General features: G+C 49.8%; 1 protein-coding gene across 2 annotated transcripts in view; it reads left to right on the plus strand.

The window, feature by feature from the left end:
• The window catches only part of TIE1 (tyrosine kinase with immunoglobulin like and EGF like domains 1), a 55,935-nt gene that overhangs the window by 15,080 nt on the left and 22,163 nt on the right, over positions 1 to 18,692 (plus strand). For both annotated transcript variants that reach the window (XM_061567616.1, XM_061567617.1), the window contains exons 4-9: positions 11,986 to 12,141; positions 14,109 to 14,240; positions 15,158 to 15,295; positions 17,428 to 17,556; positions 17,805 to 17,953; positions 18,174 to 18,318. In XM_061567616.1, coding sequence (XP_061423600.1) covers positions 11,986 to 12,141; positions 14,109 to 14,240; positions 15,158 to 15,295; positions 17,428 to 17,556; positions 17,805 to 17,953; positions 18,174 to 18,318 — 849 coding nt within the window. The remainder of the gene's footprint in view (positions 1 to 11,985; positions 12,142 to 14,108; positions 14,241 to 15,157; positions 15,296 to 17,427; positions 17,557 to 17,804; positions 17,954 to 18,173; positions 18,319 to 18,692) is intronic.

Below are 18,692 nucleotides of genomic sequence, written 5' to 3' on the forward strand. Positions count from 1 at the left end.
TGATGACGATGTAGATGGCCATGATGACGGTGTAGATGGCCATGATGACGATGTAGATGGCCATGATGACGGTATAGATGACCATGATGACGGTGTAGATGGCCATGATGATGGTGTAGATGGCCATGATGATGATGTAGATGGCCATGATGACGGTGTAGATGTCCATGATGACGGTGTAGATGGCCATGATGACGATATAGATGGCCATGATGACGGTGTAGATGGCCATGATGACGGTGTAGATGACCATGATGACGATGTAGATGACCATGATGACGATGGAGATGGCCATGATGACGGTGTAGATGGCCATGATGACGGTGTAGATGGCCATGATGACGATGTAGATGACCATGATGATGATGTAGATGGCCATGATGATGATGTAGATGACAATGATGACGGTGTAGATGGCCATGATGACGATGTAGATGACCATGATGACGATGTAGATGCCCTTGATGACGATGTAGATGGCCATGATGACGGTGTAGATGGCCATGATGACGATGTAGATGGCCATGATGACGATGTAGATGACCATGATGACGATGTAGATGCCCTTGATGACGGTGTAGATGGCCATGATGACGGTGTAGATGGCCATGATGACGATGTAGATGACCATGATGACGATGTAAATGACCATGATGACGATGTAGATGGCCATGATGACGGTGTAGAGGGCCATGATGACGATGTAGATGGCCGTGATGACGATGTAGATGACCATGATGACGGTTTAGATCGCCATGATGACAGTGTAGATGACCATGATGACGGTGTAGATGGGCATGATGACGGTGTAGATGGCCATGATGACGATGTAGATGGCCATGATGACGGTGTAGATGGCCATGATGACGGTGTAGATGGCCATGATGACGGTGTAGATGGCCATGATGACGATGTAGATGACCATGATGACAATGTAGATGCCCATGATGACGATGTAGATGGCCATGATGACGGTGTAGATGGCCATGATGACGATGTAGATGGCCGTGATGACGATGTAGATGACCATGATGACGGTGTAGATGGCCATGATGACGATGTAGATGGCCATGATGACGGTGTAGATGGCCATGATGACGGTGTAGATGGCCATGATGACGGTGTAGATGGCCATGATGACGATGTAGATGACCATGATGACAATGTAGATGCCCATGACGACGATGTAGATGGGCATGATGACGGTGTAGATGGCCATGATGACGATGTAGATGGCCGTGATGACGATGTAGATGACCATGATGACGGTGTAGATGGCCATGATGACGATGTAGATGACCATGATGACAATGTAGATGCCCATGATGACGATGTAGATGACCATGATGACGGTGTAGATGGCCATGATGACAGTGTAGATGGCCATGATGACGATGTAGATGGCCATGATGACGGTGTAGATGGCCATGATGACGATGTAGATGGCCATGATGACGGTATAGATGACCATGATGACGGTGTAGATGGCCATGATGATGGTGTAGATGGCCATGATGATGATGTAGATGGCCATGATGACGGTGTAGATGTCCATGATGACGGTGTAGATGGCCATGATGACGATATAGATGGCCATGATGACGGTGTAGATGGCCATGATGACGGTGTAGATGACCATGATGACGATGTAGATGACCATGATGACGATGGAGATGGCCATGATGACGGTGTAGATGGCCATGATGACGGTGTAGATGGCCATGATGACGATGTAGATGACCATGATGATGATGTAGATGGCCATGATGATGATGTAGATGACAATGATGACGGTGTAGATGGCCATGATGACGATGTAGATGACCATGATGACGATGTAGATGCCCTTGATGACGATGTAGATGGCCATGATGACGGTGTAGATGGCCATGATGACGATGTAGATGGCCATGATGACGATGTAGATGACCATGATGACGATGTAGATGCCCTTGATGACGGTGTAGATGGCCATGATGACGGTGTAGATGGCCATGATGACGATGTAGATGACCATGATGACGATGTAAATGACCATGATGACGATGTAGATGGCCATGATGACGGTGTAGAGGGCCATGATGACGATGTAGATGGCCGTGATGACGATGTAGATGACCATGATGACGGTTTAGATCGCCATGATGACAGTGTAGATGACCATGATGACGGTGTAGATGGGCATGATGACGGTGTAGATGACCATGATGACGGTGTAGATGACCATGATGACGGTGTAGGTGGCCATGATGACGGTGTAGATGGCCATGATGACGATGTAGATGACCATGATGACGGTGTAGATGGCCATGTTGACGGTGTAGATGGCCATGATGACGATGTAGATGGCCGTGATGACGTAGTAGATGACCATGATGACGGTGTAGATGGCCATGATGATGGTGTCGATGACCATGATGATGGTGTAGATGGGCATGATGACGATGTAGATGGCCATGATGACGATGTAGATGGCCGTGATGACGATGTAGATGACCATGATGACGGTGTAGATGGCCATGATGACGATGTAGATGGCCATGATGACGATGTAGATGACCATAATGACGGTGTAGATGGCCATGATGATGATGTAGATAGCTATGATGACGGTGTAGATGGTCATTATGACGATGTAGATGGCCATGATGACGGTGTAGATGGCCATGATGACGGTGTAGATGGCCATGATGATGATGTAGATGGCCATGATGACGGTGTAGATGTCCATGATGACGGTGTAGATGGCCATGATGACGATATAGATGGCCATGATGACGGTGTAGATGGCCATGATGACGGTGTAGATGACCATGATGACGATGTAGATGACCATGATGACGATGGAGATGGCCATGATGACGGTGTAGATGGCCATGATGACGGTGTAGATGGCCATGATGACGATGTAGATGACCATGATGATGATGTAGATGGCCATGATGATGATGTAGATGACAATGATGACGGTGTAGATGGCCTTGATGACGATGTAGATGACCATGATGACGATGTAGATGCCCTTGATGACGATGTAGATGGCCATGATGACGGTGTAGATGGCCATGATGACGATGTAGATGGCCATGATGACGGTGTAGATGACCATGATTACGGTGTAGATGGCCATGATGACGATGTAGATGACCATGATGACGATGTAAATGACCATGATGACGATGTAGATGGCCATGATGACGGTGTAGAGGGCCATGATGACGATGTAGCTGGCCGTGATGACGATGTAGATGACCATGATGACGGTTTAGATCGCCATGATGACGGTGTAGATGACCATGATGACGGTGTAGATGACCATGATGACGGTGTAGATGGCCATGATGACGATGTAGATGACCATGATGACGGTGTAGATGGGCATGATGACGGTGTAGAGGGCCATGATGACGATGTAGATTGCCATGATGACGATGTAGATGACCATGATGACGGTGTAGATGGCCATGATGACGATGTAGATGACCATGATGACGGTGTAGATGGGCATGATGACGGTGTAGATGGCCATGATGACGATGTAGATTGCCATGATGACGATGTAGATGACCATGATGACGATGGAGATGGCCATGATGACGGTGTAGATGGTCATTATGACGATGTAGATGGCCATGATGACGGTGTAGATGGCCATGATGACGGTGTAGATGGCCATGATGATGATGTAGATGGCCATGATGACGGTGTAGATGTCCATGATGACGGTGTAGATGGCCATGATGACGATATAGATGGCCATGATGACGGTGTAGATGGCCATGTTGACGGTGTAGATGACCATGATGACGATGTAGATGACCATGATGACGATGTAGATGGCCATGATGACGGTGTAGATGGCCATGATGACGGTGTAGATGGCCATGATGACGATGTAGATGTCCATGATGATGATGTAGATGGCCATGATGATGATGTAGATGACAATGATGACGGTGTAGATGGCCATGATGACGATGTAGATGACCATGATGACGATGTAGATGCCCTTGATGACGATGTAGATGGCCATGATGACGGTGTAGATGGCCATGATGACGATGTAGATGGCCATGATGACGGTGTAGATGACCATGATTACGGTGTAGATGGCCATGATGACGATGTAGATGACCATGATGACGATGTAAATGACCATGATGACGATGTAGATGGCCATGATGACGGTGTAGAGGGCCATGATGACGATGTAGATGGCCGTGATGACGATGTAGATGACCATGATGACGGTTTAGATCGCCATGATGACAGTGTAGATGACCATGATGACGGTGTAGATGGCCATGATGACGATGTAGATGGCCATGATGACGGTGTAGATGGCCATGATGACGGTGTAGATGGCCATGATGACGGTGTAGATGGCCATGATGACGATGTAGATGACCATGATGACAATGTAGATGCCCATGATGACGATGTAGATGGCCATGATGACGGTGTAGATGGCCATGATGACGATGTAGATGGCCGTGATGACGATGTAGATGACCATGATGACGGTGTAGATGGCCATGATGACGATGTAGATGGCCATGATGACGGTGTAGATGGCCATGATGACGGTGTAGATGGCCATGATGACGGTGTAGATGGCCATGATGACGATGTAGATGACCATGATGACAATGTAGATGCCCATGACGACGATGTAGATGGGCATGATGACGGTGTAGATGGCCATGATGACGATGTAGATGGCCGTGATGACGATGTAGATGACCATGATGACGGTGTAGATGGCCATGATGACGATGTAGATGACCATGATGACAATGTAGATGCCCATGATGACGATGTAGATGACCATGATGACGGTGTAGATGGCCATGATGACAGTGTAGATGGCCATGATGACGATGTAGATGGCCATGATGACGGTGTAGATGGCCATGATGACGATGTAGATGGCCATGATGACGGTATAGATGACCATGATGACGGTGTAGATGGCCATGATGATGGTGTAGATGGCCATGATGATGATGTAGATGGCCATGATGACGGTGTAGATGTCCATGATGACGGTGTAGATGGCCATGATGACGATATAGATGGCCATGATGACGGTGTAGATGGCCATGATGACGGTGTAGATGACCATGATGACGATGTAGATGACCATGATGACGATGGAGATGGCCATGATGACGGTGTAGATGGCCATGATGACGGTGTAGATGGCCATGATGACGATGTAGATGACCATGATGATGATGTAGATGGCCATGATGATGATGTAGATGACAATGATGACGGTGTAGATGGCCATGATGACGATGTAGATGACCATGATGACGATGTAGATGCCCTTGATGACGATGTAGATGGCCATGATGACGGTGTAGATGGCCATGATGACGATGTAGATGGCCATGATGACGATGTAGATGACCATGATGACGATGTAGATGCCCTTGATGACGGTGTAGATGGCCATGATGACGGTGTAGATGGCCATGATGACGATGTAGATGACCATGATGACGATGTAAATGACCATGATGACGATGTAGATGGCCATGATGACGGTGTAGAGGGCCATGATGACGATGTAGATGGCCGTGATGACGATGTAGATGACCATGATGACGGTTTAGATCGCCATGATGACAGTGTAGATGACCATGATGACGGTGTAGATGGGCATGATGACGGTGTAGATGGCCATGATGACGATGTAGATGGCCATGATGACGGTGTAGATGGCCATGATGACGGTGTAGATGGCCATGATGACGGTGTAGATGGCCATGATGACGATGTAGATGACCATGATGACAATGTAGATGCCCATGATGACGATGTAGATGGCCATGATGACGGTGTAGATGGCCATGATGACGATGTAGATGGCCGTGATGACGATGTAGATGACCATGATGACGGTGTAGATGGCCATGATGACGATGTAGATGGCCATGATGACGGTGTAGATGGCCATGATGACGGTGTAGATGGCCATGATGACGGTGTAGATGGCCATGATGACGATGTAGATGACCATGATGACAATGTAGATGCCCATGACGACGATGTAGATGGGCATGATGACGGTGTAGATGGCCATGATGACGATGTAGATGGCCGTGATGACGATGTAGATGACCATGATGACGGTGTAGATGGCCATGATGACGATGTAGATGACCATGATGACAATGTAGATGCCCATGATGACGATGTAGATGACCATGATGACGGTGTAGATGGCCATGATGACAGTGTAGATGGCCATGATGACGATGTAGATGGCCATGATGACGGTGTAGATGGCCATGATGACGATGTAGATGGCCATGATGACGGTATAGATGACCATGATGACGGTGTAGATGGCCATGATGATGGTGTAGATGGCCATGATGATGATGTAGATGGCCATGATGACGGTGTAGATGTCCATGATGACGGTGTAGATGGCCATGATGACGATATAGATGGCCATGATGACGGTGTAGATGGCCATGATGACGGTGTAGATGACCATGATGACGATGTAGATGACCATGATGACGATGGAGATGGCCATGATGACGGTGTAGATGGCCATGATGACGGTGTAGATGGCCATGATGACGATGTAGATGACCATGATGATGATGTAGATGGCCATGATGATGATGTAGATGACAATGATGACGGTGTAGATGGCCATGATGACGATGTAGATGACCATGATGACGATGTAGATGCCCTTGATGACGATGTAGATGGCCATGATGACGGTGTAGATGGCCATGATGACGATGTAGATGGCCATGATGACGATGTAGATGACCATGATGACGATGTAGATGCCCTTGATGACGGTGTAGATGGCCATGATGACGGTGTAGATGGCCATGATGACGATGTAGATGACCATGATGACGATGTAAATGACCATGATGACGATGTAGATGGCCATGATGACGGTGTAGAGGGCCATGATGACGATGTAGATGGCCGTGATGACGATGTAGATGACCATGATGACGGTTTAGATCGCCATGATGACAGTGTAGATGACCATGATGACGGTGTAGATGGGCATGATGACGGTGTAGATGACCATGATGACGGTGTAGATGACCATGATGACGGTGTAGGTGGCCATGATGACGGTGTAGATGGCCATGATGACGATGTAGATGACCATGATGACGGTGTAGATGGCCATGTTGACGGTGTAGATGGCCATGATGACGATGTAGATGGCCGTGATGACGTAGTAGATGACCATGATGACGGTGTAGATGGCCATGATGATGGTGTCGATGACCATGATGATGGTGTAGATGGGCATGATGACGATGTAGATGGCCATGATGACGATGTAGATGGCCGTGATGACGATGTAGATGACCATGATGACGGTGTAGATGGCCATGATGACGATGTAGATGGCCATGATGACGATGTAGATGACCATAATGACGGTGTAGATGGCCATGATGATGATGTAGATAGCTATGATGACGGTGTAGATGGTCATTATGACGATGTAGATGGCCATGATGACGGTGTAGATGGCCATGATGACGGTGTAGATGGCCATGATGATGATGTAGATGGCCATGATGACGGTGTAGATGTCCATGATGACGGTGTAGATGGCCATGATGACGATATAGATGGCCATGATGACGGTGTAGATGGCCATGATGACGGTGTAGATGACCATGATGACGATGTAGATGACCATGATGACGATGGAGATGGCCATGATGACGGTTGTAGATGGCCATGATGACGGTGTAGATGGCCATGATGACGATGTAGATGACCATGATGATGATGTAGATGGCCATGATGATGATGTAGATGACAATGATGACGGTGTAGATGGCCTTGATGACGATGTAGATGACCATGATGACGATGTAGATGCCCTTGATGACGATGTAGATGGCCATGATGACGGTGTAGATGGCCATGATGACGATGTAGATGGCCATGATGACGGTGTAGATGACCATGATTACGGTGTAGATGGCCATGATGACGATGTAGATGACCATGATGACGATGTAAATGACCATGATGACGATGTAGATGGCCATGATGACGGTGTAGATGGCCATGATGACGATGTAGATGGCCGTGATGACGATGTAGATGACCATGATGACGGTTTAGATCGCCATGATGACGGTGTAGATGACCATGATGACGGTGTAGATGACCATGATGACGGTGTAGATGGCCATGATGACGATGTAGATGACCATGATGACGGTGTAGATGGGCATGATGACGGTGTAGATGGCCATGATGACGATGTAGATTGCCATGATGACGATGTAGATGACCATGATGACGGTGTAGATGGCCATGATGACGATGTAGATGACCATGATGACGATGTAGATGACCATGATGAAGATGTAGATGGCCATGATGACGGTGTAGATGACCATGATGACGGTGTAGATGGCCATGATGACGATGTAGATGGCCATGATGATGGTGTAGATGGCCATGATGACGGTGTAGATGGCCATGATGACGATGTAGATGGCCATGATGACGGTGTAGATGGCCATGATGACGGTGTAGATGGCCATGATGACGATGTAGATGACCATGATGACAATGTAGATGCCCATGATGACGATGTAGATGGCCATGATGATGGTGTAGATGGCCATGATGACGATGTAGATGGCCGTGATGACGATGTAGATGACCATGATGACGGTGTAGATGGCCATGATGACGATGTAGATGGCCATGATGACGGTGTAGATGGCCATGATGACGGTGTAGATGGCCATGATGACGATGTAGATGACCATGATGACAATGTAGATGCCCATGACGACGATGTAGATGGGCATGATGACGGTGTAGATGGCCATGATGACGATGTAGATGGCCGTGATGACGATGTAGATGACCATGATGACGGTGTAGATGGCCATGATGACGATGTAGATGACCATGATGACAATGTAGATGCCCATGATGACGATGTAGATGACCATGATGACGGTGTAGATGGCCATGATGACAGTGTAGATGGCCATGATGACGATGTAGATGGCCATGATGACGGTGTAGATGGCCATGATGACGATGTAGATGGCCATGATGACGGTATAGATGACCATGATGACGGTGTAGATGGCCATGATGACGATGTAGATGACCATGATGACGATATAGATGCCCATGATGACGATGTAGATGGCCATGATGACGGTGTAGATGTCCATGATGACGATGTAGATGGTCGTGATGACGATGTAGATGACCATGATGACGGTGTAGATCACCATGATGACGGTGTAGATGGCCATGATGACGGTGTAGATGACCATGATGACGGTGTAGATGACCATGATGACGATGTAGATGGCCATGATGACGTTGTATATGGCCATGATGACGATGTAGATGGCCACGATGACGATGTAGATGACCTTGATGACGATGTAGATGACCTTGATGACGATGTAGATGGACATAATGACGGTGTAGATGGCCATGATGACGATGTAGATGGCCATGATGACGGTGTAGATGACCATGATGACGATGTAGATGGCCATGATGACGATGTAGATGACCATGATGATGGTGTAGGTGACTATGATGACGATGTAGATGACCATGTTGACGGTGTAGATGGCCATGATGACGGTGTAGATGACCATGATGACGATGTAGATGGCCATGATGACGGTGTAGATGGCCATGATGACGATGTAGATGGCCATGATGACGGTGTAGATGGCCATGATGACGATGTAGATCGTCATGATGACGATGATGACCGTGATAACGATGATGATGATTATGACGATGTTCCTCTAGCATTTGAAAAGCAAAGGACTGAGTTTGGTAACTCGAATGAAATCGATAAGCAGACGATACCCCTCCTCCTTCCCGTATATTTTTCTCCACATAAAATATTTAAAAAATTACACATCCCATCAGCCACATAGCCCTTCTTACTGTGCCATAATTTCAGCAGCACTGTGGTTCGATACAAGCAAAAGTCTGGTCATGTCTTGACATTCAGCGTCTCATCAGCAGCAGTCAAACTTGCTTGGACCAATGGTGGTGAACTGCCACTTGTTCATCGGCAAGGACCCCTCTGTTCGATACGTGTCCTAGTTGGAGTCAAAACTCAATCGTAATTCACAAAACAATCATTCACATCGTTGCGTAGAATCTAAATAAAATAAACAAGCAGACAATTCCGTCTCCTCGCGCTTGTTGAGTTTGGCACCCTGGATCCCAATTGTCGCTCCTAAAAAAGTGGGCTGAGAGTGAGCCTCTGGTAGAGACACAAAGACCTCACACCGATATCTACAGACTCGTATAGAGACCCACAGACTCACATAGAGACAGACCCATTGACTTACATAGAGACCCATAGACTGACATGGAGGTCCATGGACTCACAGTCACCTGTATATTCGCATAGAGATCACAGAAAACCCACGTGTGCGAGGGGGGAAGACTCTATCCCAATGAAATGGAACATATGGAGTCCACACGTACTTTACTGCCTTCTCCTCTAAAGTGAGGGTATGGCATCTCCTCGATGTGCACGGGAAGGGAGTTTAGCAACTTTTTTGTGCTCCACCAACCCTCACTGCCTCCACAGTCCTGGACTGCACGGCTTGGGAATGAACGGAGTGTGCGGCTTGTGTGAGAGTCGGGATCTCTCCTTTTGTTCCCCCCCATCACAATGCGACCACCGTTCGGAATGTAACCACAGAGCGTGAGGGCCATCCCTCGCCAACAGTGCCGCGTTCTCGACCAAGACGAGAGGGAAGCGCGGTGGAGGAACTGGCAGCGTTTGCGATTATTAACCAGGCAGGGGGAACATCTTTGAGTCTGCTTCGTCCGTAGGGGATCAAACATTCACGGGAAAAGTGGCTTGTCTGTCGATCCGTTCCACGCAATGAGGAGGGATCTAGCATCAGTTTTAGGCACATTGTTGTTGTTGCTGAAGAAAAAAACTAGGAAGTAAATTGTCCACAATGCGACGTTGATTTAAATGTGGGAATCAGGAAGGCTACGCCCAACCGCAGCCCGGCCCAGCCAGGGATGAGGCCGGGAGAGGAGCCAGTTGGGCCTGGCACCAGGACCCTCGGAGTCGCTGTGTCTCCCACCTCCTCCTCCTCCACCCCTCCCTCCTTACCCTCCAAACCCCGGCACGGTCCCTGTCTGCTATGGCAGCCGCGCGTCATCTTTGGCCCAGAGATGTTTTTAATCGTCTACACAAGCCGCGTGAATCCCACCACTTGGCCTGTTTTCAGTGTGTGCGTGTGTGGGGGGAGCGGTAGCGCAGTGGTTAGCACGCTGCGCAAGCAACACGGCAATTTAAATTCCCGCTCGTGACCAATAAGAGTGAAAGCGAATATTTAAACTGGCCCTGGGATTCCCCTAGGTTAACTCAGCCTCAAATTAGTACCTGGTGAAATGTGCAAACAGCACTGGGGAGACACAAGTGTCCGGGCGTGGTGTTGGTCACCCACCTCCTCGTGTGCCGTGCCGACCTTCATAGATGCTCGCTAACAGCACTTGCCCCAACAGTCTGTTAACGCTATACGGGTGGTTTTTGCCTTGGCAGCGGTAACATTCGTGCCTCACAGCGTGAATTATCTGGCTTTGATTCCAGGCTGTGGCACACTTCTGTGTGGAGTTGCTAAGTTCTCTCCCTGTTGTGCACGGACTTTCTCTTGGTCCTCCCGTTAGAATCCTTCCTTTGTTAATAACACACACAAAGGTAATAATCTTGGACCAAACATTTCAGTGTACAAGTAACTGCGTTGCGTGGCGTATAAACTCCAAACAGGAAGGCCGCCCTAGTCAGGAATCAAACCCAGGCCCTCCTTGTTGTGAGCGTAACGACTGGCCATGCAAGTAACTCATATTATTAATATGATATCAATTTATTCTCATTTTTTCTTCGCCTTGTCCATTGACTTAGTGGCTGTGCCCCTCTGCCCCCTCCCGTCGCAGGCTCGTTTGACACCACGACCCCCGTGAGCGAGGTGGTGCAGGGCAAGGTGACGCTGCATATCGCGAACGCCACCCCGGCACACGCCGGCGTCTACTGCGCGCGCTACGTCAGCAACAGCTGGCTCCTGGGCGCCTGCACTCGCCTCATCGTGCGCCGTGAGTCCGGCGAACTCCGTTCCGAGCCACGTGATGAGAACGAGAGCGAGAGATCGTAAAAAAAAGAGAGGAAGAGAGAGAGAGAGAGGAAGAGAGAGAGAGAGGAAGAGAGAGAGGGACGCCCGGTCACGTCGCGCGGTCGCTCGTGTCACCCAGAGCCAGCGCGTGTGTGCGTGTGCGTGGGGAGCGGTAGTAGATGGGTGCCACGGTGTTGAAATGTCATCTCCCTCGCCTGGTATGCAGGTGGTTGTGGGTTGCAAAGCTATGGAAGAAAAAAAACCCGACATGATGAATGAAGCAAAGTGTCGACTAAACCGAGCATCTTCTTGTTTCCTCTGATCGTAAAAAAAAGCGAGCTGTATATTTGGAGTTTGCGTGTCTCTCTCCCTGTGGTCGCGTGGATTTTTCTCAGGGTCCTCTGGTTTTTTCCTCCACATTTAGAAACAACATCACGTGTTTAGACTATTTGGCTGTTTTACATTTCCGCACGTTGAGCTATATGATTTGTGACAAGGTCACTTCTGAAAAAGTGCTACATAGCTCAGTGGGCCTTACCTGATTAAATAAAATAAAAATAGTTTTGGTAGTGGTTAGCATGCGGTGCTACAAAGTACAAACCCGGCGAACCGAGTTCGATTCTCCCTCATGGCCAACACCAGTGACGATTATCTGAATCGGTCCTGGGCCTACCCTTGGTCGACTCAGCATCAAATGAGTACCTGGTGTAGTGTGTGAACATCGCCACTAGGGAGACAAAGGCGGCCGGGTGTGGTGTTGGCCACCCACCCCCTCGTGTGCCGTGCCGGTCTTAATCGGTGCTCGCGGAGAGCACTTTCCCCAGTTGTTTAAGGCTATACGGGGGACCTTTGTGTTTGTCTGTGCTCCTCGTAATTCCTCAACAGATGGCACATCAGGAAAAGCGCCAGGCAGAGATTGTCTCCCAAGCGAACTGCTGAGGGAAGGTGGCGTTTGTGTGTAGACTGCCAAATGTGACATAATCACAACTGTCTGGACTACAGACAGGATTGGAAGGATGCCCGAGTGGTCCCCCTCTTCAAGAAATGGGACCGTACTTGATTGTAACAACTACCGGGGCATCTCCCTCCTCAGTTTGCCGTGAAGAGTCCTGGCAAGGGTTATTTACCGTTGCCTTGCCAGCATGCTGAGGACAGACTTGCGGAGCCCCAATGTGGTTTCAAGCTGGGGCGTTTCTGCACGGGCGCCATATTCTCTGTCCATCTGCTACAGCAGAGGTGTAGGGAATTTCAACAGGACCTACATCACTGCTTTATTGACCTTCGTCAAGGCTCGTGATACCATCAATAGGCAAGGGCTCTGGGTTATTTGTCATGCTCTCGGGGTCCCTGAGCCTCTTTACATCACACTATGTAACACTATTTTTGTTCCTGGGTAGTGTTATTTTCTAACGGCTTGTGCCTCAAAAGTATATAAAATGCCTATTATTCCCCACAAATTTTGCTTTTGTGACCAGGACTTTACGTGAAGGAATGACACAAATGCACACGTTTTCTCATTGAAAATAGGTCAATTTCAAAATATCACTGTCCTAGTCACAAAAGCAAAGTTTGTGGGAAATAGCTATTTTCTGTACTTTTGAGGCATAAGTAATTGGAAAACAACACTTACTAGCCAGGAACACATTTTTGTTGTTGTTACACAGCGTAATCATTAAGAGCCTTGGTGATGATGGGCAGGCCCGGCTGAAGCTGCGTTGCTTCAACTCGAAGGCGTTGAGCCGGCACCGACCTCGACCCTGGAGGTCACGTGGGGCAGATGCGACGGCCTCTGTCGCCATGGCAACAGCACTCGCAAGCCGCCCCGATGATTTCCCGATGATGAGCTGATGACAATGACCTGAAGATGATGATGACCTGATGATGATGACCCGATGATGATGACCTGATGACGATGACCTGATGATGATGATGACTCCATCATCCCTGCAGGGTGTCCCGCGGACCTGTGGGGACTGGACTGCGCGCGGCAGTGCCCGGCGTGCCTCCATGGCGGCGTGTGCCACGAGGACAGCGGCACCTGCGTGTGCCCACCAGGCTTCATGGGCCCCGTGTGCGAGACCGGTAATGGGCGTGAAGTCAGCGCGGGGGCCGGGGGAACGAGTGGTGGGGAGGGGGGGCAGGGGGGGGAGTTTGGCGTCACCTCTCGACCGATGCATCGACACCGGTGCGATGATGATGATCATGAATTTATGTTTGTAAATGAACCAGCAGTAGTCGTCATACGATTTGAAAAATATAGCAATTTATTCAACCGCCAATAACAAAAACCCAATACTGCTTGGCCTTAAAATGAAACATGACAGGTGATGTTTTGGGCAATGTCCCTTCTCAAGGACCTGTCTCGGAAACGTTTCCAAAAAATGATGAGAACCCCTGGCTTAGGATAATTCGTTTCAAACAATGCCCACGTTTGGCATATTGCCATTACGTACTTTCACTTAGTGTATTTTCTAACACATGCCATCGGTCACTCGGCCTTTAAGAAGTGTATTTCAGAGCACTTATTGAACATAAGTGTTGAACCAATCTTGCTGAAATGATGCATTCACAGAAGGCCATGCGGCTTATGGAACGTGTGAACATACATTTAAAATATATATCTTTTACGTAGGGATAGACGGGCATAGTTTGTGATGATTTATGTTACGAATTAACTGTGTTTACATAGAATTGTCAATCAACGCACGCCCTGCCAGCGGCGACTGCGCGCGCCTGTTCGGAGCGGTGGCGCACTGACGACGCGACTTCGATTCCCGCTCACCACCAATAAAAGTGGCCATCGTTTGAACCGCCTATGAGCCCTCCCCTATGTTGACTCGGCCTCAAATGAGATATCTGGGTGCTGTGTGTAAACATCAGCACTGGCAAAGGCGGCCCACTCAGGTGCGCCATGTCGGCCTTCGTAGGTGCCGCTTGCAAACAGAACTTGCCCCAACGGTCTGTTCAAGGCAATACACGGGCGATCTTTGTCTTTGCAGGATGCGGGGACAATGCGTTTGGGAGCAAGTGCTCCGAGCGTTGCAAGGACGGCGGCTGCAACTTCTACACGTTCTGCCTCCCGGACCCCTACGGCTGCTCCTGCGCGACCGGGTGGCACGGCCCAGACTGTGACAAGCGTGAGCACCCAGACGCCCCGCTCGCCCCGTGCTGTGTGCTCCATCCTATATGCTGTGTGCTACTTGCTGTGTGCTCCATGTTGTGTGCTCCATGCTCTATGCTGTGTGCTCTATGTTGTGTGTTTCATGCTCTATGTTGTGTGCTCCCTATTCTATGCTGTGTGCTCCATGTTGTGTGTTTCATGCTCTATGTTGTGTGCTCCCTATTCTATGCTGTGCTCTATGCTGTGTGCTCCATGTTGTGTGCTCCATGCTCTATGTTGTGTGTTTTATGCTCTATGTTGTGTGCTCCCTACTCTATGCTGTGCTCTGCTCTATGCTGTGTGTTCCATGTTGTGTGCTCTATGCTGTGTGCTCTATGTTGTGTGCTCCATGTTGTGTGCTCCCTATTCTATGTTGTGTGCTCCATGTTGTGTGTTTCATGCTCTATGTTGTGTGCTCCATGTTGTGTGCTCCCTATTCTATGCTGTGCTCTATGCTGTGTGCTCCATGTTGTGCTCCATGCTCTATGTTGTGTGTTTCATGCTCTATGTTGTGTGCTCCCTACTCTATGCTGTGCTCTATGCTGTGTGCTCCATGTTGTGTGCTCCATGCTCTATGTTGTGTGTTTCATGCTCTATGTTGTGCTCCATGTTGTGTGCTCCATGCTCTATGTTGTGTGCTCCATGTTGTGTTTCATGCTCTATGTTGTATGCTCCATGTTGTGTGTTTCATGCTCTATGCTGTGTGCTCTATGCTGTGTGCTCCATGTTGTGTGCTCCATGCTCTATGCTGTGTGCTCTATGTTGTGTGCTCTATGTTGTGTGCTCCATGCTCTATGTTGTGTGCTCCATGTTGTGTGCTCCATGCTCTATGTTGTCTGCTCCATGCTTTGTGCTCCATGCTCTATGTTGTGTGCTCCATGCTCTATGCTGTGTGCTCCATGCTCTATGTTGCGTGCTCCATGTTGTGTGTTTCATGCTCTATGTTGAGTGCTCTATGTTGTGTGTTTCATGCTCTATGTTGCGTGCTCTATGTTGTGTGTTTCATGCTCTATGCTGTGTGCTCTATGTTGTGTGGTTCATGCTCTATGTTGTGTGCTCTATGTTGTGTGAGCCCTGCTCCATGCTGTGCTCCCTGCTCTGTGCTGTGTGTTCTCTGCTCCCTGCTCTATGCTGTGTGCTCTATGTTGTGTTTCATGCTCTATGTTGTGTGCTCCCTGTTCTATGCTGTGCTCTGCTCTATGCTGTGTGCTCTATGTTGTGTGCTCCATGTTGTGTGCTCCATGTTGTGTACTCCCTGCTCTATGTTGTGCTTCATGTTGTGTACTCCATGCACTGTGCACCAGCATGGTGCAGCGGTAGTTATCTGCTCCTTGTTGCAGAGGTATATGTGGTTCGATCTGGCATGCCGCCCTGGTTAATACTGCGGTGTGTACAGTATTAACTATAGGAGTACTATGCGCCAGAGTATTTTTACTCACCATGGACGAGACGTATTGTTATTATTATGATTCCGCTTGTTTACCCAGGAAAGCCTCGCTGAGTCTCAAGACTCTTTGTCAGGAGGGTCCTGCCTCGGTTTGCAATGCGTGTTTCCCAACCGAGTGATTTGCGGTGGACATTTTATTCAAATTTGGAGTGTGACGCCGGCACGTGACGGCTTCCTCTTCGAATGACGTCGCGGGATCTCGATGAACGTCCGCCGCGAGCGAAGCAGGCGGTGCCGAGCGTTTCCCGGTCGATGCCGCACCGCCGCAGGGCCAGTGAGGACGGCCTGCCGGATTTGTGTGTTCGGGAGCGTGCGTGTGGGTCGTGCGTGTTGGTGCGTGCGTGTTGTTGTCGTTGTTGTGGGGAGCGGTTGGTGCGCTGCGCTACGAACCCGGCGACCCGAGTTCGATTCCCGCTCACGGCCAACACCAGTGACGATTATCAGAACCGGTCCCATGCCTCCCCTAGGTCGACTCCGCCTCAAACGAGTACCTGGTGCGGTGTGTAAACATCGCCACTGAGGAGACAAAGGCGGCCGGGCGTCATACTGGCCACCCACCCACCCACTCGCGTGCTGTGCCGGCCTTTATTGGTGCTACTCGCTAACAGCACTTGCCCCAGCAGCCTGTTAAGGTTGCACTTGTGTGTGTGTGTGGTGCTCAGCGTGCGGCGCAGGGGATTACGGGCCAAACTGCCGCTTCAAGTGCGAGTGTGAACGCGGGGCGCCCTGCGACCCCTTCCGAGGCTGCGTCTGCCCCGAGGGCTGGAAGGGCGCGCGGTGCGAGCAGGAGGGTGAGATTGCACGCAACGATACGCAACCGTCGTGCGCAACCATTGCAATCAGCGCACGTAACAATTTAATCTTACTCCTGCATGAATGGATTTTCAACATCACTTTCGTTCCAGGAGATATACTTTGTTTCGTATTGACTTATGTTCGTGTACTGTGTTCCGTGTAACACTGTTGCTTTTGCCCCGATTTCTATTTTATTCATTGCCACACTTAGTTTTTTACGCCCGATCCCTGGCCCCCCACGCAGCCCTGACCCCCCCCTGCATACTGGAGCCGCTCGACGACCTGGAGATTAATGCTCGCACGCGGCTGCAGCTCAACTGCTCCGCCACAGGGTTCCCCACGCCGCGGCGCGACAACATCGAGCTGTTCCGGCCCGACGGCTCCAAGCTCAGCGTGAGCGCCGCACCGCACTGTGGAAAACTGCACCACGCCAGACCGCACCACAACGCACGTGTGACCCCATGCAACCCCGTGTTCTCCTGTGTGACCCCACGCGACCCCGCATGACCACGTGTTCTCCCGTGTGACCCTGCGTTCTCACATGTGACCCCGTGTGACCCCGCGTGAACCCACGTGACCCCACGTGATTTCGGCATCGTGCCCTGTGCTCCAGCCTGCATCATCCAGCACGGAGAGGAATGTCACCACCTCGACGTTCAAGCTGGCCGAGGCCAAGGTGACGGACGATGGGGAGTGGAGGTGCCGCGTGGAGACGCCTGCAGGCCGCGACGAGAAGTCTTTCCGCGTCGCCTTCAAAGGTCTCGTGGACATTCGCGCTCTCAATCTTCCTCCTCCGCCTCGTCCCACCCACGCCATGCACACTGCGCTGTCGGCATCACGCGACGGAGAATCGTCTCTCGGTGTCTTTCGCGGCACGGTGCGGCGCGCCTAGAGAACGGCTCGCGGGAAGCAGACACCGCAGAACCGCTCCCCACCGCATCTTTTATCCCTAAACTCGAAACGTGTTACGCTCTTATCTGTGACAAGTTTGATAACAGTGCTGTTGGTTACTGGCCGCTCGATGTTTTGGGCCTTTGTTCCCTGTGCTCATCGAACTGGAAAGAAACAAATTCACCTCTCATCTGCACTGGGGGGACGACGACGACGACACACGCACATTCGCCCCCATGCA

This window comes from Lethenteron reissneri, chromosome 39 (assembly GCF_015708825.2).
Source record: "Lethenteron reissneri isolate LAM-NWPU_2019-01 chromosome 39, ASM1570882v1, whole genome shotgun sequence".
Taxonomy (NCBI): domain Eukaryota; kingdom Metazoa; phylum Chordata; class Hyperoartia; order Petromyzontiformes; family Petromyzontidae; genus Lethenteron; species Lethenteron reissneri.